General features: G+C 44.9%; 2 protein-coding genes across 2 annotated transcripts; both read right to left on the bottom strand.

The window, feature by feature from the left end:
• Window positions 1-3,593: 3,593 nt before the first annotated feature.
• Window positions 3,594-7,179, bottom strand: mab21l3 (mab-21-like 3). Its single transcript, XM_029702603.1, has 8 exons — window positions 7,001-7,179; window positions 6,755-6,895; window positions 6,574-6,645; window positions 6,276-6,467; window positions 5,017-5,116; window positions 4,565-4,746; window positions 4,287-4,481; window positions 3,594-4,126 (listed from the first exon to the last, which is right to left on the bottom strand). The coding sequence occupies exons 1-8, from the start codon at window positions 7,046-7,048 to the stop codon at window positions 3,893-3,895; spliced, it is 1,164 nt and encodes a 387-aa protein (XP_029558463.1). The 5' UTR covers window positions 7,049-7,179; the 3' UTR covers window positions 3,594-3,892.
• A 411-nt stretch (window positions 7,180-7,590) lies between these two features.
• Window positions 7,591-24,876, bottom strand: LOC115155705 (serine/arginine repetitive matrix protein 2). Its single transcript, XM_029702602.1, has 8 exons — window positions 24,741-24,876; window positions 23,973-24,080; window positions 23,143-23,350; window positions 22,509-22,585; window positions 19,072-22,425; window positions 8,990-9,702; window positions 8,622-8,729; window positions 7,591-8,511 (listed from the first exon to the last, which is right to left on the bottom strand). The coding sequence occupies exons 2-8, from the start codon at window positions 23,998-24,000 to the stop codon at window positions 8,509-8,511; spliced, it is 4,491 nt and encodes a 1,496-aa protein (XP_029558462.1). The 5' UTR covers window positions 24,001-24,080; window positions 24,741-24,876; the 3' UTR covers window positions 7,591-8,508.
• Between the last annotated feature and the right edge of the window lie 1,085 nt (window positions 24,877-25,961).

Below are 25,961 nucleotides of genomic sequence, written 5' to 3'. Positions count from 1 at the left end.
AGCTACAAAGTTGCTTTTGTATAATAGCCAACCTCTACCGACTAGCAGCACTGTAGAAACTATTACATTACAACGGAACGACTTGATTAGTGTAGTGTTGTGTTAGTTAGCTAGCATTTTCGTCATTTTAGTCAATAAGATTTTCGCAACGTAAGCTTAACTTTCTGAACATTCGAGACGTGTAGTCCACTTGTCATTCCAATCTCCTTTGCATTAGCGTAGCCTCTTCTGTAGCTTGTCAACTATGTGTCTGTCTATCCCTGTTCTCTCCCCTCTGCACAGGCCATACAAACGCTTCACACTGCGTGGCCGCTGCCACTCTAACCTGGTGGTCCCAGTGCGCACGACCCACGTGGAGTTCCAGGTCTCCGGCAGCCTCTGGAACTGCCGGTCTGCAGCCAACAAGGCTGAGTTCATCTCAGCCTATGCTACCCTCCAGTCCCTAGACTTCCTGGCGCCGACGGAAACATGGATTACCACAGATAACACTGCTACTCCTTCTGCTCTCTCCTCGTCTGCCTACGTGTTCTCGCATACCCCTAGAGCATCGAGCCAGCGGGGTGGTGGCACTGGAATCCTCATCTCTCCCAAGTGGACATTCTCTCTTTCTCCCCTGACCCATCTGTCTATCTCCTCATTTGAATTCCATGCTGTCACAGTTACCAGCCCTTTCAAGCTTAACATCCTTATCATTTATCCAGGTTCCCTTGGAGAGTTCATCAATGAGCTTGATGCCTTGATAAGTTCCTTCCCTGAGGATGGCTCACCTCTCACAGTTCTGGGTGACTTTAACCTCCCCATGTCTACCTTTGACTCATTCCTCTCTGCCTCCTTCTTTCCACTCCTCTCCTCTTTTGACCTCACCCTCCCCCCCTACTCACAAGGCAGGCAATACGCTTGACCTCATCTTTACTAGATGCTGTTCTTCCACTAATCTCATTGCAACTCCCCTCCAAGTCTCCGATCACTACCTTGTATCCTTTTCCCTCTCGCTCTCATCCAACACTTCTCACTCTGCCCCTACTCGGATGGTATTGCGCCGTCCCAACCTTCGCTCTCTCTCTCCCGCTACTCTCTCCTCTTCCATCCTATCATCTCTTCCCTCTGCTCAAACCTTCTCCAACCTATCTCCTGATTTTGCCTCCTCAACCCTCCTCTCCTCCCTTTCTGCATCCTTTGATTTTCTCTGTCCCCTATCCTCCAGGCCGGCTCGGTCCTCCACTCCTGCGCCGTGGCTCGACGACTCACTGTGAGCTCACAGAACAGGGCTCCGGGCAGCCGAGCGGAAATGGAGGAAAACTCGCCTCCCTGCGGACCTGGCATCCTTTCACGCCCTCCTCTCTACATTTTCCTCTTCTGTCTCTGCTGCTAAAGCCACTTTCTACCACTCTAAATTCCAAGCATCTGCCTCTAACCCTAGGAAGCTCTTTGCTACCTTGTCCTCCCTCCTGAATCCTCCTCCCCCTCCCCCCTCCTCTCTCTCTGCGGATGACTTCGTCAACAATTTTGAAAAGAAGGCTGATGACATCCGATCCTCGTTTGCTAAGCCAAACGACACCGCTGGTTCTGCTCACACTGCCCTACCCTGTGCTTTGACCTCTTTCTCCCCTCTCTCTCCAGATGAAATCTCGAGTCTCGTGACGGCCGGCCGCCCAACAACCTGCCCACTCGACCCTATCCCCTCCTCTCTTCTCCAGACCATTTCCGGAAACCTTCTCCCCTACCTCACCTCGCTCATCAACTCATCCTTGACCGCTGGCTACGTCCCTTCCGTCTTCAAGAGAGTGAGAGTTGCACCCCTTCTGAAAAAACCTACACTCGATCCCTCCGATATCAACAACTACAGACCAGTATCCCTTCTTTCTTTTCCCTCCAAAACTCTTGAACGTGCCGTCCTTGGCCAGCTCTCCTGCTATCTCTCTCAGAATGACCTTCTTGATCCTAATCAGTCAGGTTTCAAGACTGGGCATTCAACTGAGACTGCTCTTCTCTGTGTCACGGAGGCTCTCCGCACTGCTAAAGCTAACTCTCTCTCCTCTGCTCTCATCCTTCTAGACCTATCTGCTGCCTTTGATACTGTGAACCATCAGATCCTCCTCTCCACCCTCTCCGAGCTCGGCTAAGAGTTGGAAAGACTGACTGCATCACTTCTTTTTATAAGAAATATTGTGATGAAAACCCCAAATTGTTTGCATAGTCAACTTACACACACACACAGCTCTCACACACACACTTACCCCACCAGACATGCCATCAGGGGTCTTTCCATAGTCCCCAAATCCAGAACAACTTCAAGAAAGCGTACAGTATTATATAGGGCTATTATTGCATGGAACTCTGTTCCATCTGATATTGCTCAAATGAACAGCAAACCTGGTTTAAAAAAAAGATAAAGGATCGGCACAACACCTCCTCCGTATTTGACCAAGATAGTTTGTGTGTATGTATTGATATGTAAGCTAAGTGTGCCTTTAAAAAAAGAGCCATTCATGTCTATGAATGTTCTGTATTATGTAATGTTTCACGTTTTATGTGGACCCCAAGAAGAGTAGCTGCTGCTTTTGCAATAGCTAATGGGGATCCTAATAAAATACAAAATATGTTGGCTAAGCCTTCTATAAGTCAATAAATTCCTTATGAACGTAAAATAAATATGCTGTAGGCTATTCAGAGCCGTGGTTGGGTCCATTCGGGTCTATCAGCTGTAGTTACATAGACCCGAAAACCGATGACAATCAAACAGGACCCGATCTGGACCCACTCGAGTCCCGGTTATTCGGGTTCGGGTGGACCCATGAAGACCTCTACTCTGCAGTCATTCATCACATCAACTGGCGGCTACAGACATTTATTTTCCTTCACGTGTTCCATCCATCCTCTCAGGAAAACGAAACAAACTGGGTATGCATACATCAGCCCAATACGGTTCAGTGCATGAGGGTAAGTTTATAAATCCACAAATCCCTAAAACGGGTGCCTAGGAGGACCGTGCCGCCCTTGCCATTCAGTCAGATACTGTATGTCTTCCAATATAAAGCCTGCATCGGGTGTCTGCTGTGAGTAGGGATGCAAAACTACCGGTAAGTTACCAGAATGTTGTAATTTTGTTAATTAACAGTTAATCTATGGCAACTTTGATAAGTTATCTAAAAAATATTCATATAGTATGAATTTTTTATGTCTGTGCCCATATTGTCCCCCCCCCAAAAAAATATATATATATTACATGTGATAAGGCCACACATAGGGCCAGCAATAATTAGACACCTGTGATAATCTGAAGTAACCAAAAAAGGCCACTAGATGTAATGTGATAAACCCCCCCCAAAAAACATAAAAGTGACCAAAATGCTGGTAGTTTACTGGGAAATGTAAAAAGTTACCAGTAATAAACCCTCCCTTTGCAACCCTACCTGTGAAGCAATGTGAGGACTAGCTCTCTCCTGTGGTCTTTTTAGTAACCCTTGTCTCATCTGCAGGAAACACAAACACACAGGTAGTGGAGCGATGCTGCCCTCTGCTGGATCATAAACGTAGAGGCCGTTCTAAATGTGTTTTATGGAAACCACAATTTCAACAGAAGCAACAATGTATGCAATATTAGAAAACTACTTTATTTAAGTACAGAATAAAAAAAACTTTTGACTTGTTCAATAAGGATGTTCATTACCTGATGCAAAATGTTTTGCTATGCTGTGAATCAGAATCATCTTTATTCACCAAAGACATTTGCATGTATGTATTTGACTCAGTAAAAAGCTACTGCTACAAATGTTTTGGTAGGCTGTGCCATACTGAACACAACCTTGTATTCATTTTATGTTTGCGACATTAGGATAGACAAGAATAATAGCAATAAAAACATGTTAGAATTGGTGTTAATAATCAGTGTTTAGTGGACATAGAGGCTGGGGTTGGCTATAAAGTCATTGATCTTCTGGGCTGTGTGGTCTAACTCTGTGGTGTTGCTGTACTTCAGCAGGTTGTAGGAGCGGACAAAGTAGTGTCTCAGGTAGCGCTGGCTCACACACTTCAACAGCTTCCTGGCTACACGCAGCACACACTCCTTTGCACAGCGCCAGTCACGCCCACATGGAAACTTCTCACAGCACCAGAACAACAGAGTCTGCAGAGAGAGCGAGAAGGATAAACGCAGAGAGAGACGACTATGTACACCAGAAATATATAACTTTTAACATCTGAAAGGGTGAGAGTTGATTGGTTAACTGAGGCTGTATGATGAGGGGGCAGTCCTTTGGCAGGGACATTGCGTTGTGATTGGGTACCTGCAGGTGGAAGGCTGTGATGACAGGCTTGGTGCCGGGACACCAGGTGTCCTCCTTCAGCTGCCTGACCACACGGTAACACTTCCTACGGCAACCACCGTCCTCATCAACGGCCACTAGCAACGCCTGCTCCGCCCGTGAGAACGACAACAGCCAGTGGTAATTAGACGTTGCCATGAGGTTAAACCCAAACGACTGGAGAGACGGAGAGATAAAGAGAAAGTAAGTTAGGGTGTAGAAGGGTATAAGGGTAAGAAAGCATGTTTCCCAGCTGAGACCTTGATGCAGCGAGCTCTCTCTGTGGTTGGCCAGCGGTGCAGAAGGCGGGGCCAGCGGGCCTTCTTCGGCCAATAGTTGATCAGCTCCACAGTGGGAACAAGTTCTGCCTCCATTACACCCTCCGCCGTCTCTATGGCAACACGCACTACCGAACCCACAGACTCCAAGATGCTGACCTTACCTGCGTTCGCTCACACTCACACACACACACACACACACACACACACACGATCAGGTTAGAATGTGTGCACTTTTTCTACGAGGGAAGCCTTTGGCCTGGTCAGTTTATAGATTTTACTCTGGCCCAACACCTATCAACACTGTGGCCAGTGTGTGTGTGTGTGTGTGTATGTTGCTTGTAGAGGTATTCAATGTGACGGAAAGCTTTTCCAGTGTGTGGGAGGTCTGAACAGCCTAATACACGGACTGTCCTGCCCCGCCACACACTCACCACTGAAGCTGCAGGTCAGTATGGCGGTCTCTAGTTGTTCTCTGAAGAGACTGACCACCTTGGCCGGTACAATGTCTCCCTCAACACACACTTTGGCATCCTGTAAAACAGTGGTCACCAACCTTTGGAGTAAAGATCACGTTCGCAGTCAAAAACATGACTTTAAACAAGCCTATACAACATCAACCTAATAAAAACAGTTTTGTAAGAATGAGGTTTGTGCAGTAGGCCGAACACGTCACAGCATGTTGGCTATATGCTTGGCCTGCCAGTTGTTTTCTTCTCAGACCATATTATGTTTCAAAACTCAACCTTTGATAACAAAATAGATCAGTTGGTGTATAACTTGCGAGGAACAACTGAGCATACATTTTTATAATTTGCTTTTTTATTTGATTGGACTGATGATACCTGCGTCTGATGGTCAGACTCAGCAGAGGGAGGGAGAGAGCAGGGTCTGCCTCTTAAGGTCCCTGCTCTCTCCTTTCCTCCAGTGAGACTGACAGGAGAGGGGAGCACAGTCTTCCACCTGATGGGGAAACTTGAGTCGCACCGCTTATGCACAAATTAATGTTGTTTCTATGACCATAAAAATACAAATAATTCTCAATATTAAAATAGACATGACAAGCTGCTAATAATAAAAATGCAGGCCTATCGATACACTTGGATACTCATTCATTGCAGCTGCAGTGCGAGTGGAAGTAGGGAGAAGCCAATTTTATGTTTTGTAAGTGTTGAATAAAAACAAATGTTGACAGTGCTGAATAAAAACTTAAACATTAACTCACTCAAACAGCAACTCTTTGATGTATTCTTCAACAGTCTCTCTGGTCATGGGTTTTAAAAGTTACGAAATCTCACATAGGCTAGTATCAAACTTTGCGGTGGGGTCGGGGAAGCTGTCGGCACTAATTTCAGCTGTTCGATTGGCCAGCGCAGTAGCCGCACTTGATTTAGCCACAGCTCTCCTGGTCATTCAGGTAGGCGGAGTTTAACAAATTAAATGGTTCAAAATGGGAACACTTTGCCTACCCAGTACGCAGGGCTTCTGAATCAAGTGCACCTACCACCAATTGCGCAAGACAAATAATTGTATATAAATAGGAGTGCAAGTTGTCGTTGGCTTTTCTACAGAAATGTTTGAAGATCAACTAGTGACCACTGCTGTAAAAGACACACACCAAATATTGTGTTATTTAAGAATATTTAGGACATTTAACTGGCTAACTATTTTCACTGCTCTATGATATCCCCACCTGCCAGTCCTGGGCAGGGCTTGTGAAGCTCTCCAGCTCCAGCCATTGGTGGAGTTTCTCTGGCTCGCGGACAGGAGTGGGGAGAATGGAGCCAGTCAGAGAATAGTATCTCCACTGACGAGCCACATGCTCATGATATCCAATCAACCCCCTCACCGGAACACTGACCAAAACCAGGCTGGAAGTCAGGACCTACACACACACAACCACACACACACACACACACACACACACACACAATCATCAGATCCCTCACAGACACACAGAATATGAACACACCAAGCACAGTGGGCCTTACCTGGATGGCTGGGTTGAAGGAACATCTGCCTCTCAGGAGGGCTGCCCATTTAGACACCATGGCAGGCTGGTCCTGTACACACACACACACACACACACACTGAGATGGGATCCCATAATTCTGTAGATTGACAGAAATACCGAATGCCCATCTGTGTAAAATATTAAAGTCGTTGTGTTACCTTGATGTTCTCGTTGTTGACTCCAGCATGGGCGATGGACTGGAAGCGTCCGTCTTTCTTGCTGACCTCAGTGGTCAGATCTCTGAGCACAGTCAGAACCTCCTCAACACGCCTGCCGACTGTACGGTGCCGCAGGTCCACCTCACACACACACACACACACAACCACAATTACACACATACACGATAATCAACACACAGGATAACCACAACACCCACACACTACGTAGCAGCATATGAGCCTCACTTGATTCAGTAGGTAGTGGTCCAGCCCTTCCTCAGAAAAGTCTGGCATTTTCTCCCTTTCCACTTTTCAACTGAAACCAGTTCAGCTCTGATCTCTCCACCAGAACTCACCAGACAGACTAACGATTGCATGACCCCTTTTCCTAGCACTATGGTCCGGCTGTCAAAAACATTCCACCATCGATCTCCCATCATTGATTTTCGATGCTAAAGAGCTTCGATGAGCCTTTGGGCCACCATGGTCCAAACAACATGATCATAGCTGGCACAGCTCTGAACGTGCAGTCTGAAAAGCCCAAATAAGTGAAAGTAATAATCAACAGTGGGATCTTTATTACCCAGCAAAGTGCCAGGCAGCAGGAGCTCCAGTGCCTCAGGACCCAGTAGCAGTAGAACTCTGGCTGAGGTCAATAGGGTCCTGTCCATGTGGAATGAATGGGAGAGGGCTTAAAAACTTAGTCACATGGCTCATAGTTCGTTATATATCTGTAAGAGGTCAGAGAGAAGTCTCACCTGGTGTTCACCAGAATGAAATAATATACGTCAGTACTTCTGACCATAAGAGCTCCTACATAAAGAACACAAGAAAGGTAATTTTCTGGTTTCCTTTAATAATCATCAATACATTATGTACAAAGCCAGCCAAATAATACCCTACTGACCAAGGAAATCCTAAAATGTATTTTAAGTCATTAAAATAGCTAAAGATTACATCAGGTATTTAACAGAAAAACACCATAGAGAAATACTAGAAGTGACAAAACATTAAGAGTGGATCCTCCAAAGCCCTGATCAGTTTGTCTTCTCAATGGAATAACCTGGTCAGTCTGCCCATCACTACAAAAACAGCTGACCATCATATTACTGACATCTGTGCGTGCGCGCACCAAGGGCAGTCCTAGCAGTTCACTCACAGGTTAAAATGTCACTAAAGGAACCGTGAGCTGGTAATTTAATCACTGAACACAAAAACTAAACAAAAAGTTTAACATTAGAAAGGGTCGACAAAACTTTGAAAGTGTGTTCCTTCTTTCATTTATCTTCAGTCATTGTCCAGACAGCTGTCTGACCAACGTGTAGAAGCTAGGAGTAACCACACTGTACACTCCAATCTGTCCAATGGGTCGTCACTAGCTTCCATAGCCACAAAGTCATAATTATGGCTAAACCCCACCCATTTGTACAATTTCTTCTTCAAATTTGATTTGAAACATACTCCTAACCTTAACCTTATGCCTAATCCTAAATGAAGACCAAAAAGCTAATTTATGTAGACAATTTTTACTTTGTAGCTTTGGAATCTGACCGTGGCTTTGGAAGCATGTGGAAACCCAGACAACTAGAGCACTGATGGGAGGGGCTGGGGGAGGGAATGATTGTCCAGGGAAAAGGGGCTGGCAGGATCTGACGCTGTTCCTTCTCTGTAACCACAACAACCCGCACTTCTGTCCGCCTGGTGATGTTTCCATGGGGAGCCTTTCGCCTCATGTGATCCGCCCCAAATAAAAGTTACTGCGGAATAAAGAGAAAAGTCTAAGTTACAATGTCATCACTCTGCTCATCATGCATCTAATGTGTGTGAATGTTGGGTGAATGTTAGGATGAAGGTTGGGAGTTCTTACACTGAGGAAGCTCTTGCCGCGTGGTTTCCTGTCCTCATCTTCGTCATCAGACACGTGTGGCTTCGCTATGGCCATCTCCTCTTTACTCGCCGCTATCATCTTACATTTCTAAACACATATACACACAGATTGATTTTAAAAACAAACACAAATCATTGTGATGTGAACAGTCAGAGTAGTACAAGAGAACCACCCAAAAAAAGTATAGTCTTCTGTTTCTAACCTCAAATACATAACTACATAAACCTAGGAGTCTGAACTAAAGTTGAATGCTTGCTGTAATCCATATGGGGAGTCTACATACACAATGCATTAAGTAGATCTTTGTTATAACATACATTGCAAGTGAAGCCTCTTGTAAGTCTTACCTCAGTGAGCTCCTTGATGCTGTAGATGTTGGCCTGCTGAGTCACCTTCCTCTTCACCTCCTCTATGTGGTCCAGGTTGAGGGGGGGAAGGGTTGTTTGGGGAACCTGGCTAGGAGGGGGCTTGTTGGTGATGGTGGGGAGGGGGGCCATCTGGGGCTTGTTGGTGATAGTGGGGAGGGGGGCCATCTGAGGCATGTTTGACATCTGGGCCATGTTGGTGAGAGCTGCAGTCATGGTGGCAGCTGTCATACTGGCCATGGCAGCACTCATGGCCATATTTGACATATTGCCCATATTGGGCATATTCATATTAGGCATACTCATGTTCATGTTGGGCATGTTCATGTTGGGCATGTTCATGTTGGGCATGTGCATGTTGGGCATGTTCATGTTGGGCATGTTCATGTTGGGCATGTTCATGTTGGGCATGTTCATGTTGGGCATGTGCATGTTGGGCATGTTGGGCATGTGAATGTTGGACATGTTGGGCATGTGAATGTTGGACATGTGCATGTTCATGTTGGGCATGCCCATGCCGGGCATGTTGAGAGGCAACGGCAGGGGAAGAGGCAGATTCAGGGGAGTTGGGGCTGGGTTGGGCAGGGGCAGCTGGAGGATGGCCTTGGGTCTCAGACTCTCTGGGATGGGCACACCTGCTTTAGCACACATGGCTGCTGCATTGGCCTTTGCTATCTCCAGGAGCTGGTCTTTGTCTGTGAATAGAAGAGAGAGGAGGGAACAGACATCTGTCAACAGCGGAATTTCAGACTACCTTCTCAGACCTAATCTGTTCTAAGGTGCCTAGAACAGCCACCATTAAACTGAGGGTACTAAACAATAATAGTACATTGGATATTATACCCAGGGTTGGGTAGTAACGAATTACATGCAACTGGGATTACGTAATCCGATAACAAAAATGAAGTAATTGATCAACTCTGATTAATTTTGAAAAGCATATACGACTGATTACTTTTGGGATTATGTTCTAATATCAAGAGGAAAATTTTATTAAAACTCGTCGCTTTCATTTAGCACACCATCAAGACTTCTCACATGCTCTCAGAGATTCTATTGATCGCCCATCAAGGGTGGACAGCTGCTTTTGTGATTGAATTAATAGATAAGGCTTCCAAAACATTTACAACTGGCCCACTGGTCAAGCACACTCATCTGGACCTGTTTCCCAAACTCGGTCCTGGAGCTCCCCCTGGGGGCACGTTTTGGTTTTTGCTCTAGCACTACACAGCTGATTCAAATGACCAACTCATCATCAATCTTTGATTATTTGAATCAGCTGTGTAGTACTAGGGCAAAAACCAAAATGTGCACCCTGGGGAGACCCCAGAACAGAGTTTGGGAAATCCTGATCTGGACAAGAGTTCCTGATTGCGGCTTTGAAACAGTGCAGTTTCACTCTCTCCCTCTCCTTTGTGAAATGCTTTCGGATTGCAGAATATTTCAAAATGTACGCCTAATCGCAGGGAAAACAGTATCGAAAGCAACCACCGTTGTTACTGAAGAGAAAAGGATACCAGCTTTCTAGTCTGAATTGTATTCAATATTGAACAAAGGGCACTCACGTCAGCCATTCAAGGTGGGTGCATAAACCTATACATAAAATGTACTGTTATACAGTGCCTTCAGAAAGGATATACAACTCAACTTTTTCCACATTTTGTTGCGTTACAAAGTGGGATTAAAATGGATTTAATTGTCAATTTGTGTCAACAATCTACACCAAAAATTTTAACATTTGTAAAAAAACATTTATAAAAAATAAAACACTTTCTTGATTAGGTAAGTATTCAACCCCCTGTGTCAATACATTTTAGAATCACCTTTTGCAGAGATTAAAGCTGTGAGTCTTTCCGGGTAAGTCTAAGAGTTTTGCACACCCGGGTTGTAAAAAAATGTGTGAGATGTTATTGGCCTACAGTCTGTGTCCATATTTCATTTACTATTCCATTTAACCCATATGAACATCTTTGCAAGGCATTGGAAAACCTCCGTGGTCTTTGTGGTTGAATCTTTGTTTGAAATTCACCGCTCAACTCAGGGACCTTACAGATAATTAATTGTGTGAGTGGGGTAAAAAGATGAGGTAGTCAATCAAAAATCATGTTACACTATTGCACACAGAGGGAGTCCATGCAACTAGAGAACCACATTTTCCCTCCTGAACGTATTTAGGTTGAATACTTATTGACTCAAGACATTTCAGCTTGTATTATTTTTTTAAGTAAAAAATTCTAAAAACATAATTCCACTTTGACATTAGGGGGGTATTGTGTGTAGGGCAGTGACTAAAAATCTAAATTGAATCCATTTTAAATTTAGGCTGTAACAACAAAATGTAGAAATAGTCAAGGAGTGTACATTTCTTAAGGCACTGCATATTATCATTTTTTTTCACCTTTATTTAACCAGGTAGGCCAGTTGAGAACAAGTTCTCATTTACAACTGCGACCTGGCCAAGATAAAGCAAAGCAGTGCGACACAAACACAGAGTTACACATAAACAAACGTAGTCAATAACACAAAAGAAAAATCTGTATACAGTGTGTGCAAATGTAGAAGATTAGGAAGGTAAGGCAATAAATAGGCCATAGAGGCAAAAATAATTACAAGTTAACATTAACACTGGAGTGATAGATGTGCAGATGCTGATGTGCAAGTAGAAATACTGGGGTGCAAAAGAGCAAGAAGATAAATAATATGTGAATGAGGTAGTTGGGTGTGCTATTTACAGATGGGTTGTGTACAGTGATAGGTAAGCTGCTCTGACAGCTGATGCTTAAAGTTAGAGAGGGAGATATAAGACTCCAGCTTCAGTGATTTTTGCAATTCGTTCCAGTCATTGGCAGCAGAGAACTGGAAGGAAAGGCGGCCAAAGGAAGTGTTGGCTTTGGGGATGACCAGTGAAATATACCTGCTGCAGTGCATGCTACGGGTGGGTGTTGCTATGGTGACCAGTGAGCTGAGATAAGGCAGGGCTTTACCTAGCAAAGACTTATAGATGACCTGGAGCCAGTGGGTTTGGCGACGAATATGTAGCGAGGGCCAGCCAACGAGAGCAGCATACAGGTCGCAGTGGTGGGTAGTATATTGGGCTTTGGTGACAAAACAGATGGCACTGTGATCGACTGCATCCAATTTGCTGAGTAGAGTGTTGGAGGGTATTTTGTAAATGACATCGCCGAAGTCAAGGATCGGTAGGATAGTTTTACGAAGGCATGTTTGGCAGATTAGCCGATTCTCGACTTAATTTTGAATTGTAGATGCTTAATGTGAGTTTGGAAGAAGAGTTTACACTCTAACCAGACACCAAGGTATTTGTAGTTGTCCACATATTCTAAGTCGGAACCGTCCAGAGTAGTGATGCTAGACGGGCGGGCGGGTGTGGGCAACAGTCGGTTGAAGAGCATGCATTTAGTTTTACTAGCATTTAAAAGCAGTTGGAGGCCACGGAAGGAGTGTTGTGTTGCATTGAAGGGACAGATGTATACAGAATGTTGTCGTCTGCGTAGCGGTGGATCAGAAAATCACCAGCAGCAAGAGCGACATTGATATATACAGAGAAAAGAGTGCGCCCGAGAATTGAACCCTGTGGCACCCCCATAGAGAGTGCCAGAGGTCCGGACAACAGGCCCTCCGATTTGACAGACTGAACTCTGTCTGAGAGGTAGTTTGTGAAACAGGCAAGGCAGTCATTTGAGAAACCAAGGATATTGAGTCTACCGATAAGAATGCGGTGATTGACGAAAGCCTTGGCCAGGTCGATGAAGACGGCTGCACAGTACTGTCTTTCATCGATGGCGGTTATGATATATTTTAGGACCTTGAGCGTGGCTGAGGTACACCCATGACCAGCTCTGAAACCAGATTGCATAGCGGAGAAGGTACGGTGGGATTCGAAATGGTCGGTGATCTGTTTGTTAACTTGGCTTTCGAAGATTTTAGAAAGGCAGGGCAGGATGGATGTAGGTCTATAACAGTTTGGGTCTAGAGAGTCTACCCCTTTCAAGAGGGGGATGACCGCGGCACCTTTCCAATCTTTGGGGATCTCAGACGATACGAAAGAGGTTGAACAGACTAATAATAGGGGTTGAAACAATTTTGGCGGATCATTTTAGAAAGAGAGGGTCCAGATTATCTAGCCAAGCTGATTTGTAGGGATCCAGATTTTGCAGCTCTTTCAGAACATTAGCTGTCTGGATTTGGGTTAAGGAGAAGCAAGGGGGGCTTGGGAAAGTTGCTGCAGGGGTTGCAGAGCTGTTGGCCGGGGTAGGGGTAGCCAGGTGGAAAGCATGGCCAGCCGTAGAAAAATGCTTATTGAAATGATCGATTATCGTAGATTTATCGGTTGTGACAGTGTTTCCTAGCCTCAGTGCAGTGGGCAGCTGGGAGGAGGTGCTCTTATTCTCCATGGACTTTACAGTGTCCAAATTTTTGGGGAATTAGTGCTACAGGATGCAAATTTCTGTTTGAAAAAGCTAGCCTTAGCTTTCCTAACTGACTGTGTGGTTCCTGACTTCCCTGAAAAGTTGCATATCGCGGGGGCTATTCGATGCTAATGCAGAACGCCACAGGATGTGTTTGTGCTGGTCAAGGGCAGTCAAGTTTGGGGTGAAGCAAGGGCTATATCGGTTCTTAGTTCTACATTTTTTTAATGGGGCATGCTCATTTAAGATGGTGAGGAAAGCACTTAACCTCTTCACTATAGGGGGGCAGTATTTTCACGGCCGGATGAAAAACATACCCAAATTAAACGGCCTACTACTCGGGCCCAGGAACTAGAATATGCATATTATTAGTAGATTTGGATAGAAAACACTGAAGTTTCTAAAACTGTTTGAATGATGTCTGTGAATATAACAGAACTCATATGGCAGGCAAAAACCTGAGAAAAATCCAAACAGGAAGTTTGACCTCAGATGGCTGTAGTCATTTCAAATGAAGTTCTATCTAAACTACAGTGTCTGTGATGTCATATTGCACTTCCTAAGGCTTCCACTAGATGCCAACAGTCATTAGAACCTCGTTTGAGGCTTCTACAATGCAATTTGATTGAATAACACACAGAAGAGTATGTGGTCAACCTGGGGTCATTGCCTTACCTCGCGCGCGCTCATGAAGGATTAGCCATTTTTCTTTTGTAATGAATCTGCTATTGTCCGGTTGGAATATTATCGCAATTCTACAATTACAACACCCTAAAGATTGATTGTGAACATGGTTTGACATGTTACTACAAACGCTGAGGGAACTTTATAACTTTTCGTCGACGATGGAAAGATGCATTTTGGAATGGGGATCTGGACGCGCCATCAAATCGGATTTATTTCGACATAAATTATGGACTTTATTGAACAAATGAAAATTTCTTGTGGAAGTGGGAGACCTTCCGAGTGCATTCAGCCGAAGATCAGCAAAGGTAAGATAATATTTTTAACATATTTCAGCATTTTGGGGATGCCGTGGCTGGACTGCTAACTGAATAGCATGGTGCTCAGTACTCAGAATATTGAACAATGTGCTTTCTACGTAAAGTTATTTTGAAATCTGACACAGCGGGTGCATAAAAGAGTACTGTATCTATAATTCTTAAAATAATTGTTATGTATTTTGTCAACATTTATGATGAGTATTTTTGTAAATTCACCGGGAATTTTGGGGTGAATACATTTTCTGAACGTCACGCGCCAATGTAAAAGGTTTTTAAAAAATATATAAATATGAACTTGATGGAACAAAAAATGCATGTGTTGTCTAACAATGTCCTAGGAGTGTCATCATCTGATGAATATCGTCAAAGGTTAGTGCATAATTTTAGATGGTTTTGTGCTTTTGGACGGCTAACCTTGCTTTGAAAATGGCTGTGTTGTTTTTTGCTGTGGTTGTATCCTAACAATCTAATGTTTGCTATCGCTGTAAAGCCTTTTTGAAATCGGACAACGTGGTTGGATTCAGGAGAGGTTTATCTTTCAAATGGTGTAAAATAGTCGTATGTTTGAGAAAATTGAATTGTTGTATTTTAGTTTTTGTATTTTGCGCCATGCGATCCCATTGGCTGTTGGCTAGGGGTTCCGCTGGCGGAACGGATGTAAGAAGTTACCTTGTTATGGATAGGGGGCAGTATTTTCACGGCCGGATAAAAAACGTACCCGATTTAATCTGGTTATTACTCCTGCCCAGAAACTAGAATATGCATATAATTAGTAGCTTTGGATAGAAAACACTCCACAGTTTCTAAAACTGTTTGAATGGTGTCTGAGTATAACAGAACTCAAATGGCAGGCCAAAACCTGAGAAGATTCTGTACAGGAAGTCCCCTGTCTGACCATTTCTTGGCCTTCTTTGTCATCTCTATCCAAAATGGAGGATCTCTGCTGTAACGTGACACTTTCTAAGGCTCCCATGGGCTCCCAGAAGGCGCCAGAACATTGAATGATGACTTTGCAGTCTCTGGCTGAAAAACAGTAGCGCATTTGGTAAGTGGTCGATCTGAGAACAATGAGACGGGTGCGCGCGTGCACGAGACGACTCCATTTTCAACTTTGAACGAAAACAGGGTTTCCCGGTCGGACTGTTATCGCTATTTTATGAGAAAAATCGCATAAAAAATTATTTTAAACAGCGTTTGACATGCTTCGAAGTACAGTAATGGAATATTTTGAAATGTTTTGGCACGATACGCGCCGGGCGCGTCACCCTTCGTTACCCTTCGGATAGTGTCTTGAACGCATGAACAAAACACCGCTATTTGGATATAACTATTTATTATTTGGAACCAAACCAACATTTGTTGTTGAAGTAGAAGTCCTGGGAGTGCATTCTGACGAAGAACAGCAAAGGTAATCCAATTTTTCTTATAGTAAATCTGAGTTTGGTGAGTACCAAACTTGGTGGGTGTCAAATTAGCTAGCCCGTGATGGCGAGCTATCTACTCAGAATATTGCAAAATGTGCTTTCACCGAAAAGCTATTTTAAAATCAGACACCGCGATTGCATAAAGGAGTTCTGTATCTATAATTCTTAAAATAATTGTTTTTATGTGAACGTTTATCGTGAGTAATTTAGTAAATTTACCGGAAGTGTTCGGTGGGAATGCTAGTTCTGAACGTCACATGCTAATGTAAAAAGCTGGTTTTTGATATAAATATGAACTTGATTGAACAAAACATGCATGTATTGTATAACATAATGTCCTAGGAGTGTCATCTGATGAAGATCATCAAAGGTTAGTGCTGCATTTAGCTGTGGTTTTGGTTTTTGTGACATTATATGCTAGCTTGAAAAATGGGTGTCTGATTTCTGGCTGGGTACTCTGCTGACATAATCTAATGTTTTGCTTTCGTTGTAAAGCCTTTTTGAAATCGGACAGTGTGGTTAGATAAAGGAGAGTCTTGTCTTTAAAATGGTGTAAAATAGTCATATGTTTGAAAAATTGAAGTTTTTGGATTTGAGGAATTTGTATTTCGCGCCACGCCCCATCATTGGATATTGGAGCGGTGTTCCGCTAGCGGAACGAGCAACCAGGCATCCTCTACTGACGGGATGAGGTCGATATCTTTCCAGGATACCCAGGCCAGGTCGATTAGAAAGGTCTGCTCGCTGAAGTGTTTTAGGGAGCATTTGACAATGATGAGGGGTGGTCGTTTGACCGCGGACCCATTACGGACGCAGGCAACGTGGCAGTGATCGCTGAGATCCTGGTTGAAGACGAAAGAAATGTATTTAGAAGGCAAGTTGGTCAGGATGATATCTAAAAGGGTGCCCATGGTTATGGATTTAGCGTTTAGGGTTCCTTGATAATTTGTGTGAGATTGAGGGCATCTAGCTTAGTTTGAAGGACGGCCGGGGTGTTAAGCATATCCCAGTTTAGGTCACCTAACAGTACGAACTCTGAAGATAGATGGGGGGCAATCAATTCACATATGGTGTCCAGGGCACAGCTGGGGGCTGAGGGGGGTCTATAACAAGCGGCAACAGTGAGAGACTTGTTTCTGGAAAGGTGGATTTTTAAAAGTAGAAGCTCGAAATGTTTGGGCACAGACCTGGATAGTAAAACAGAACTCTGCAGGCTATCTCTGCAGTAGATTGCCACTCCGCCCCTTTGGCAGTTCTATCTTGTCGGAAAATGTTGTAGTTGGGTATAGAAATTTCTGGATTTTTGGTGGCCTTCCTAAGCCAAGATTCAGGCACGGCTAGTACATCAGGGTTGGCGGAGTGTGCTAAAGCAGTGAATAAAACAAACTTAGGGAGGAGGCTTCTGATGTTAACATGCATGAAACCAAGGCTTTTACGGTTACAGAAGTCAACAAATGAGAGCGCCTGGGGAATGGGAGTGGTGCTGGGGGGCTGCAGGGCCTGGGTTAACCTGTACATCACCAGAGGAACAGAGGAGGAGTAGGATAAGGGTACAGCTAAAGGCTATAAGAACTGGTCGTCTAGTGCGTTCGGAACAGAGAGTAAAAGGAGCAGATTTTTGGGCGTGGAAGAATAGATTCAAGGCATAATGTACAGACAAGGGTATGGTAGGATGTGAATACAGTGGAGGTAAACCTAGGCATTGAGTGACGAGAGGTTGTGTCTCGAGGCACCAGTTAAGCCAGGTGAGGTCACCGCATGTGTGGAGGGTGGACAAAAGGGCTATGTAAGGCATATTGGGCAGGGCTGGGGGCTCTACAGTGAAATAAGACAATCACTTACCATAACAGCAATAGACAAGGCATATTGACATTAGGGAGAGGCATGTGTAGCCGAGTGATCATAGGCTCCAATGAGTAGCAATAGGTAAGTCAGGGAGTCGATTCAGTAGTGGCTACTACGTTAATATATCAACAACATGGCTAGCTATCAGTAATAATGGGCTATATTTAGTTAGGAATCTAGCTAATCACTTCATCAGTTGTGGAATTAGCCCCAAATGAATTAACTTATGTGATATTACTGCCCCAAAAGATATAGACAAATTAATGTATATTTAAAAAATATATATATAATACATTTTTTTAATTATAATTGCCTAGTTGTCAAACCACACATTCATGACAATCACTGATTTAGGCAAGACTTTGAGACGATTGAAACTGAAACGTTTTACACGGAGTACTGTGACTATGCTCTTGCACATAAAATAGAACATGTGAATTCTAGGTTTTTTAAGCTATGCTGCCACACTAGTTCCAATTTGGAAATAATCATGTTACTAAATAAAAAAAATGCTAGATTAGATAAAAATGTAAAGTTAAAATATGTCTGGGTGTTTAGGGCCCTATTAAAGCCGCGTTGCGGTAAACGCGGACGGAATCCAGACATTAAAATGGAATTCAACAATATAAAATATGTATTGAACTTATTAGAAAATGTATTTATTTGCCCAAGTTAATCATAAGACATTAACAAATTATTATCCTGAAACAGTCTGAAACGGCCCGTCTGTGTGTGTTGTGCGGTGCGTGCATGTGTAGTCTACACTGTGTAGCCGTTTGCGATAATGCTAATGACAACAGTCTACTGGTAAATTGAAAGCCGTTCCCAAAAACCTTCTCAATTAAATGTTAACAACAAAGTAGCCAATGCCTACCTGGCAGAATATGATATTTAGCATAAAATGAGTTACCATTTATTTAGCCAAATCTGCAATCACATGAGCGCTGGCGCACTTGCATTAAAGGGCTACTACACCCACAATTAAACTTTTTTTTTTAAATATTAAAAAATAAATGAAAATCTGACCTCAAAAGTGGTTTAAGCATTGTTGTGGACTTAGAACATACAATTTCGCAAAAACATTTTTTTACAAAACAAACCAGAGAAAAACAAAAACGAAGAACACTGAATTTTGGAAAAAACAGAACAAAATCAGGCAAAAAAATAAAACAAATTTTATAGGGCGCTAAGTGTTAGAAGTTAAAGTAATCCAAAAGTAATCAATGTAAATCGATTGTTACTATTTTGAGTAATCCAAAGGATTACTTTACTGATTACTTTATTTTTCATGCAACTAATCACTAACCGATTACATGTTTCAAGTAATCCACCCAACCCTGATTATACCATAGGTGTAGTCTTACCCAGCTCAGTGAGACGAGGAGGGGTCTTGCTGGCACTGCGGCGGCCTCGAGATGTGGAACGGCGCTTGCGGAGGATGAGGATTGGCGAGTGGCTTGGTTCCCGTTTCCATCGGTCTCGTCGGTCAAATGAGCGATTCCGCATGACGGGTCGACGCCGCCGTGACCCAGAGCGGGACCTTCTCCTCCGGCCTGGAGAGCGAGACTTGGAGCGTTTGCTCCTGTCTGCGGACTTGGACCTCTTCCTTCTGGCCGGGGAGCGGGACTTCGAGCGCTTGGTCCTGGTTCTGGACTTGGAACGTGACTTCCTGCGCCGTACCGGTGACTTAGACCGTGATCTCCTGCGCCGGGCCGGACTTCTGGACTTAGACCACTTCTTCCGTCTGGTAGGCGAGGAGACAGACTTCCTTTTCCTGGCTGGGGACTTGGAACGTCTCCTTCTGGAGGCAGACTTGGACTGAGAGGGAGAGATGGACTTGGACCGGGAGCACCTCCATGAGGGAGAGGTGGACATCTTCCTACCGGCAGGTGATCGGGACTTCCTAGTAGGAGACGCTGACGTTGAGGACTGCCGTTGTTTTGAAAATGTCTTCTTAATGGGAGATTTAGGTGAGGACCTGGAGCGGCGATCAGCAGGAACCGTCTCTGGTGAAACAGACCTGGAGGTAGCATGCTCATCTGGCTCTTCTTCAGAGGAGCTTGTTGGGCTTCTTGCCCCCTTTGGCTCTTCTTCTGCGGAGTCATGGTCTTCAGATGGAATCTCAGAGGCGCTCTCTTCAGCATGCCCAGCCACTGGCTTGCCCTGTGTGGTAGATCTGGAGGCAGCAGCCAAAGCGAGGGGCTTCCAGGGCTCTGCTGCAGCTACAGCTTCCCCAACAGGCTTAGTAGACGCTTCATTATTCACAGTAGTGCCTGCAGTATGCTTGTCAACCATTTTTGGAGACTTTAGGTCCTTGGCAGTAGACCTGGATCTTGAGCGTTCTGGGGATACGCTCTCAGATTGCCTGCCGCTTGAGACAGACTTGGATTTGTCACTGATGGGTGATTTTGACATTGAACGCTTGTTTATTTTCTGGGATTTGGATTTAGGAGTATGAGACTTGGACTGGTTACGCGGCGATAGTGATCGTGATGTTGATGGTTTACTGCGTCCTGGGGATCTGGACTTTGTCCTGCTCCGCTTCGGTGATCTAGAACATATTTTCTTAACTGGTGACCTGGATATCCTGCGGCTCCGGGAGCGGGACTTGTTGTCCTTGCCCCGTGGGGATTTGGACCGTGAACCTTTCCTGTTCCTCTTCAGGATCACGACAGAGCGGGAACGAGTCCGCCTGCCTCTCCTGACTGGAGACCGGGACTGTCGTGTCCTTGGGGGGGACTTCTTTCTGCGAGACGGGGAGCTGCTCTGGGAATGCCGTCCTCTCCTCATGGACCGGGAGCGATGGAGCCGTCTAGATCTGGAGCGTGAACGGCGAGTCTGCCTCACAGGCGAGCGGGACCACGGACGCCTACCTCGACGGGGGGGGGGGGTTCTGGTCCTCGACCTTCTGACACAGCCATGTGACCTGGACTCAGACCGCCGCCCTCGTCTGGGAGATGGAGACAGTTTGCGTCCTCTCCTAGGGGATTTAGACAGAGACTTGCGTCCTCTTCTAGGGGACAAAGGAGAGGACTTGCGCCCTCTCCTGGGGGACAGAGAAGGGGACAACTTACGCCCTCTCCTAGGGGACAGAGAAGGGGACAACTTACGCCCTCTCCTAGGGGACAGAGAAGGGGACAACTTGCGCCCTCGTCTAGGGGACAGAGGAGACAACTTGCGCCCTCGTCTAGGGGACAGAGGAGACAACTTGCGCCCTCGTCTAGGGGACAGAGGAGACAACTTGCGCCCTCGTCTAGGGGACAGAGGAGACAACTTGCGCCCTCGTCTAGGGGACAGAGGAGACAACTTGCGCCCTCGTCTAGGGGACAGAGGAGACAACTTGCGCCCTCGTCTTGGGGACAGAGGAGACAACTTGCGCCCTCGTCTAGGGGACAGAGGAGACAACTTGCGCCCTCGTCTAGGGGACAGAGGAGACAACTTGCGCCCTCGTCTAGGGGACAGAGGAGACAACTTCCGCCCTCGTCTAGGGGACACAGAAGGAGACTTGCGTCCTCTCCAAGGGGACAGAGGAGATGACTTGCGTCCTCTCCTGGGGGACAGAGGAGACATACGTCGTCTCTTAGGGGACAGCGAAGGAGACTTGAGTCCCCTCTTGGGGGACTTGCGTCCTCTCCTGGGGGACAGAGAAGGGGACTTGCGTCCTCTCCTGGGGGACAGAGAAGGAGACTTGCGTCCTCTCCTGGGGGACAGAGAAGGAGACTTGCGTCCTCTCCTGGGGGACAGAGAAGGAGACTTGCGTCCTCTCCTGGGGGACAGAGTAGGAGACTTGCGTCCTCTCCTGGGGGACAGAGAAGGAGACTTGCGTCCTCTCCTGGGGGACAGAGAAGGAGACTTGCGTCCTCTCCTGGGGGACAGAGAAGGAGACTTGCGTCCTCTCCTGGGGGACAGAGAAGGAGACTTGCGTCCTCTCCTGGGGGACAGAGAAGGAGACTTGCGTCCACTCCTGGGGGACAGAGAAGGGGATTTGCGTCTTGTCCTTTTGGGGGACTTGGACTGCTTCCTCTTGGGAGTCATGCTTTTTGAGCCAGATCGAGACCTGCCCCTGCCAGACACAGGCTGACCAGACAATTGCGCGGGGCTTCGCGAACGACTGTGACTTGATCTGGACCGCTTAGGACTTGGCGAACGACTAAGACTCGATCTAGCCATCTTAGTGTCTGTCAGCGACCCTGACCTTGACCTGGAGGTAGCCTGGTTCTTCACCTTTGACCTCTGCTCTGGGTTGGTTTCCTCCTTCTGGCCATCCTGCTTGGGGATGATGTCAGGAAGCTCCTGGGTGTGGCTGAAGCTCCCGTCGCTCCGTGGATCTTCTGGCTTTATGACAGAGATGGTTTGGTTCTCCCTGTTAGCAGGGGGAACCTTCTCTTCTGCCTTTCCTCCTGCATCCGCAGACTCATCTGAGGGTTGACATATCACTTTCAGAGATTCCTCTTTTTGGGCCGAAGTTATGCATAGGGAGGGAACTCTCTCCTCTTGCCTGGCCTTAGACTGCATGGGAACAGCCTGCACTACCATGCCAGCTGGCTTCCCCTCAGACTCAGAATCTGTTCCTGACATAGATTCGCTCTCCGATAGGGAGTGTGAAGAAGAGTTCTTCTCCTGCTTTTCTTCCCCTTTTCTCCTCCTTTTTCTCTTCTTTTTCCCAGCATGTCTTTTGTGTTTTCTGGCTTTAGCATCACCTTCTACCTCAGGTATAGCTGTGTGGACAGGTACACAAGCATCAGTAAAAAAAAATCACTTGGCATCGGTTTGTTTCCTACACCCGGCCCAAACTCCTTACCTGTGATCAAGTCCTTTGCTGCCTCCTCTTTTGTGTCTACTCCTGTATCAGAGGCCACTGGGCCAGAACTCCTCAAGCTAAAAACAGAAAATATATTGATTATAGCAGCAAATATAATGAATACTATAATCACAATTGTCCCAATGGTATAGAGCCAAACAAACAAGAGCCTGTTGGATGAACATTTCTGCTGCTTTACCTCCTATATTCCAGTGTGGAAACCATCTAAAGGTGACCAGACAACACCCTGTTCTGCCTAGCACTTGGCTGCATTCAGTACATAAAAACGTAATAGAACGTTCAATTGAACAGAAACGATGCTGTACTGAAGTCAGTTAAAAAACAGGGAGGGGTTGGGTTGTAGCTTCAAAATGCACCTCTTCCCTTTAAATACATAAATCATTGCTCCAAGCCACATCCAGGCACACCCACCAAACGGAGCACAGAGTCTGTTCAAGAACACACAAGGTTTTGGGGAAATGTGTTGTTCAGTACAAGCCGTTCCGCAACGTAGCAAACGTTCAAGCAAACTGAACGCAGCCCTGGTCGGATTGTAATGGGCGAAATCTAGCAGTGTTATGGTTCTCATGGGATGAGTCAAACCATGTTCTGGTTCTAATGGGAGGAGCCTCACCCTGCTCTGGTTCTGATTGGCGGCTTTTCTACGTCGGACTCTGGGGCCGACTCTGAGCTTGTCTCTCGCTCTCCCTTGCCACGTTTCTTCTTCTTCTTCTTGCTCTTGTGTTTTTTGTGCTTCTTGTTCTTCTTCTGCGGCGTCTCACTTCCTTCCTTTGCAGATGTTTCCTCCAGAGTGTGTTCTTGCTCTGCAGCCTCGTCCCCGCCTGCACAGATTAACCAATTACATTACTCATTTAAAGATTAGCCAACCACATTCTTTGGTCACAGATTAACCAATCACATTTCTTTGTTATGCTAGATTCAGAATATGGGGAGTTCACATGGACGTGTGAAATCAATTCCTAATGAAAGGATGGCCAGGAAGAGGCATGGCAACCTCTGGTGTGTGTGTAAATGGCATTGGCATATCATGATCTAGCCAATCCAGCATCATAGATAGTTTATGTTTTAGGTTGAGCAGATGGACTATTGAAAGCATGGTAAAGAAACCTTCAACAAACCTTTACTTGCGCATACTTCCTTAATTCTCAATTTGGAAGTATGCTAATTGTTAAGAATACTCAGAAAAATATTGAATCCACAGAAAGAGGGTATCTTAATATCTTTCTGAATATTTCCTTGTTTTTCAGAGTTCCACCAGCAACCACAAACATAATTTTATAATACACTGGTACCTTCCAAATGATAATTAAGGAAGTATCGCCAAGTAAAGGTCAGTTGAAAATGTATCAGTCCATGAATTTCCCAAATTTAGGTATAACCATCTATGTGAGAATAACTATCCCTCACATTACAGGGATATTTCTGCAAATCATGATCACAAACCTGGCTTGGTGTCAACTGCACACTCCATTTTATCAGCTTTGTTGGGGTGATTGATGGCCTAAAAACCGCTGGCCCCTGGCAGTCCACCGTTCTCTTGGCCCTCTGTCACTATTTGGAAAAACAGAGCAGTTATTCCAGGGCACTCAACAGGTTGTTTCAGAATGTCAAGACAATACAGATTAATTACATGAAATACTAACGTTACCGTTAAAAAAAACTGCTATGAGTGTCCACAGGGTTACACTAAGTATAGGTACACAACAAAAATAAAAACACTCTCTGCAGCAGCATTACATAACCAATGACCCACTTACAGAGGCAGGCAACCGTTTTGTAATCGCCTATCTCAACTGGCAATAACACTTGATAGTTAACCAGGCAGGTCACTAGCTACGATTTAGCTTAGCTAACTACATAGCAACCAAAGTAGGTAAGTATCGTCAGCTCGCTAATGCCACCTAGTTAACTTCATATAGCTAGCGTAGCTCGCTAATGCTTTCTAGTTATCAACGAGGGTCCAACAACAAGTTGGATAGCTTTAGCTTAACTACTTTTAATAATTGTGTGAAAATTAAAATGCAATCTGGCTAGCCACTTCAGGTTAGCTAACAAAGACACGCCGTAATCAGCACCCGGCCTCACTCGACAAACGTTAGCCACCTTGCTAGCCGTCTGTAGATTATTTGTCTTGACTCATCTAAAAAATATATATATATCTGTAGACAACCGATAGTTGTTGTATAACACACATTTACACCGTTTTCTTACCTAGCTATGTCTCCAATGCCTTGAATTTAAATTATTAGGTACTCCAGGAAAGCCTGTTGTATGGCAGTCGCCATCTTCCTAGGACGCCATGACAGTTTGGGGGACCCCGTAATCCCAGAATGCCCTGCTGGGCGGCAAATTGCGAGCGGAAATTATCTCCATGACAACTCAGAGGTGACAAGTCCTCTGCGTTTAACATAAAAATCTTTTTTTTTTTTTAAATAAACACACCTACTACTTAATCTTCTTTCTGTTTTTATATCAGAGGCATAGAAAACAGGGGCCATAGAAATGTAAACTTGACCTAAACACTTTATCTTGAGACAGGTAGTAAGATTTTTTTTCTCTACAAGCCCAAGGGTTAGTGCTATCACATATCCTTGGGCTTGGGACGTTCCTACCCTAAACGCTAACCCTAGACTTAACCCATACCCGAACCTTAACCCTTATGTAACCATTTTACATTTCAACTTAAATGGGGTAGGGTTCCAAGGATCTCTGATAGCAAGGACCCAGCTTGTAGTCCTAAAAAACAGAAATTAGTTACCTCTGGTTCATTCAGCCATTCATATTAGAAAATGAATGGAAAAATAATAGATAAACGCTGAGTATAAACTCTGAGGTTAATTTAGGTTGAGGAGATCTTATACTGTTTGTTCTATGAGATAATATCAGTCAGTTAACCTGAACTTTATGAAAAATTAAGCCTTTATGTGCTTTTTTAAATTACATAAATGCTTCAAATTTCACAAAAAGTGATGTTAGCTGATGAGATTTTCTCATAGAACAAAACGTATAAGATCTCCTAAGCCCTTGTTTACCACAGACCTTATTTTCTGCGTTTATCCAAAAACCCTACAAAAACATCCATTACTTTCCCCATATAGGCTTTGTCCAACGAACCAGTTAGTGCCTACAAAACAAAAAAATGACATAACTATTGCTCTCTATTGCATTGGAGCAGGGGGCAGAGTAAAAATACATGCAGCAGGTTGTGCGATACAGTCCCCGTCAAAAACAAAATATTTGGTTAGTAGAGCAGAGACCCTACTGAGTATTCCACCCCCCTTTGGCTGGGAATAAAAGTAAGGTTTTTTCTTGACTGCAACATTGATTGGAGGCAATGTAAGGGGTGTGGTAAAAAGCCAGCAGCAGGTGGTACAACACAGACCCCCTAAAAACGAAACGTACAGTGTCTTCAGAAAGAATTCACACCCCTTG

The sequence above is a fragment of the Salmo trutta genome, chromosome 20 (assembly GCF_901001165.1).
Source record: "Salmo trutta chromosome 20, fSalTru1.1, whole genome shotgun sequence".
NCBI classification, from domain to species: domain Eukaryota; kingdom Metazoa; phylum Chordata; class Actinopteri; order Salmoniformes; family Salmonidae; genus Salmo; species Salmo trutta.
This window is presented reverse-complemented; position numbering and strand designations above follow the sequence as displayed.

Excerpts from the sequence above, each read along its gene's own strand:
- mab21l3 (XM_029702603.1), bottom strand. The coding sequence starts at position 7,048 with ATGCCAGACTTTTCTGAGGAAGGGCTGGACCACTACCTACTGAATCAA. Across the intron at positions 4,747-5,016 it reads ACTGACCTGCAGCTTCAGTG|GTAAGGTCAGCATCTTGGAG; the intron begins GTGAGTGTGTGG and ends GAGCGAACGCAG. Across the intron at positions 4,127-4,286 it reads TCACAGCCTTCCACCTGCAG|ACTCTGTTGTTCTGGTGCTG; the intron begins GTACCCAATCAC and ends CTCTCTCTGCAG.
- LOC115155705 (XM_029702602.1), bottom strand. The coding sequence starts at position 24,000 with ATGGAGTGTGCAGTTGACACCAAGCCAG. Across the intron at positions 9,703-19,071 it reads TCCTCGTCTCACTGAGCTGG|ACAAAGACCAGCTCCTGGAG; the intron begins GTAAGACTACAC and ends TTCTATTCACAG. Across the intron at positions 8,730-8,989 it reads GCATCAAGGAGCTCACTGAG|AAATGTAAGATGATAGCGGC; the intron begins GTAAGACTTACA and ends ATATGTGTTTAG.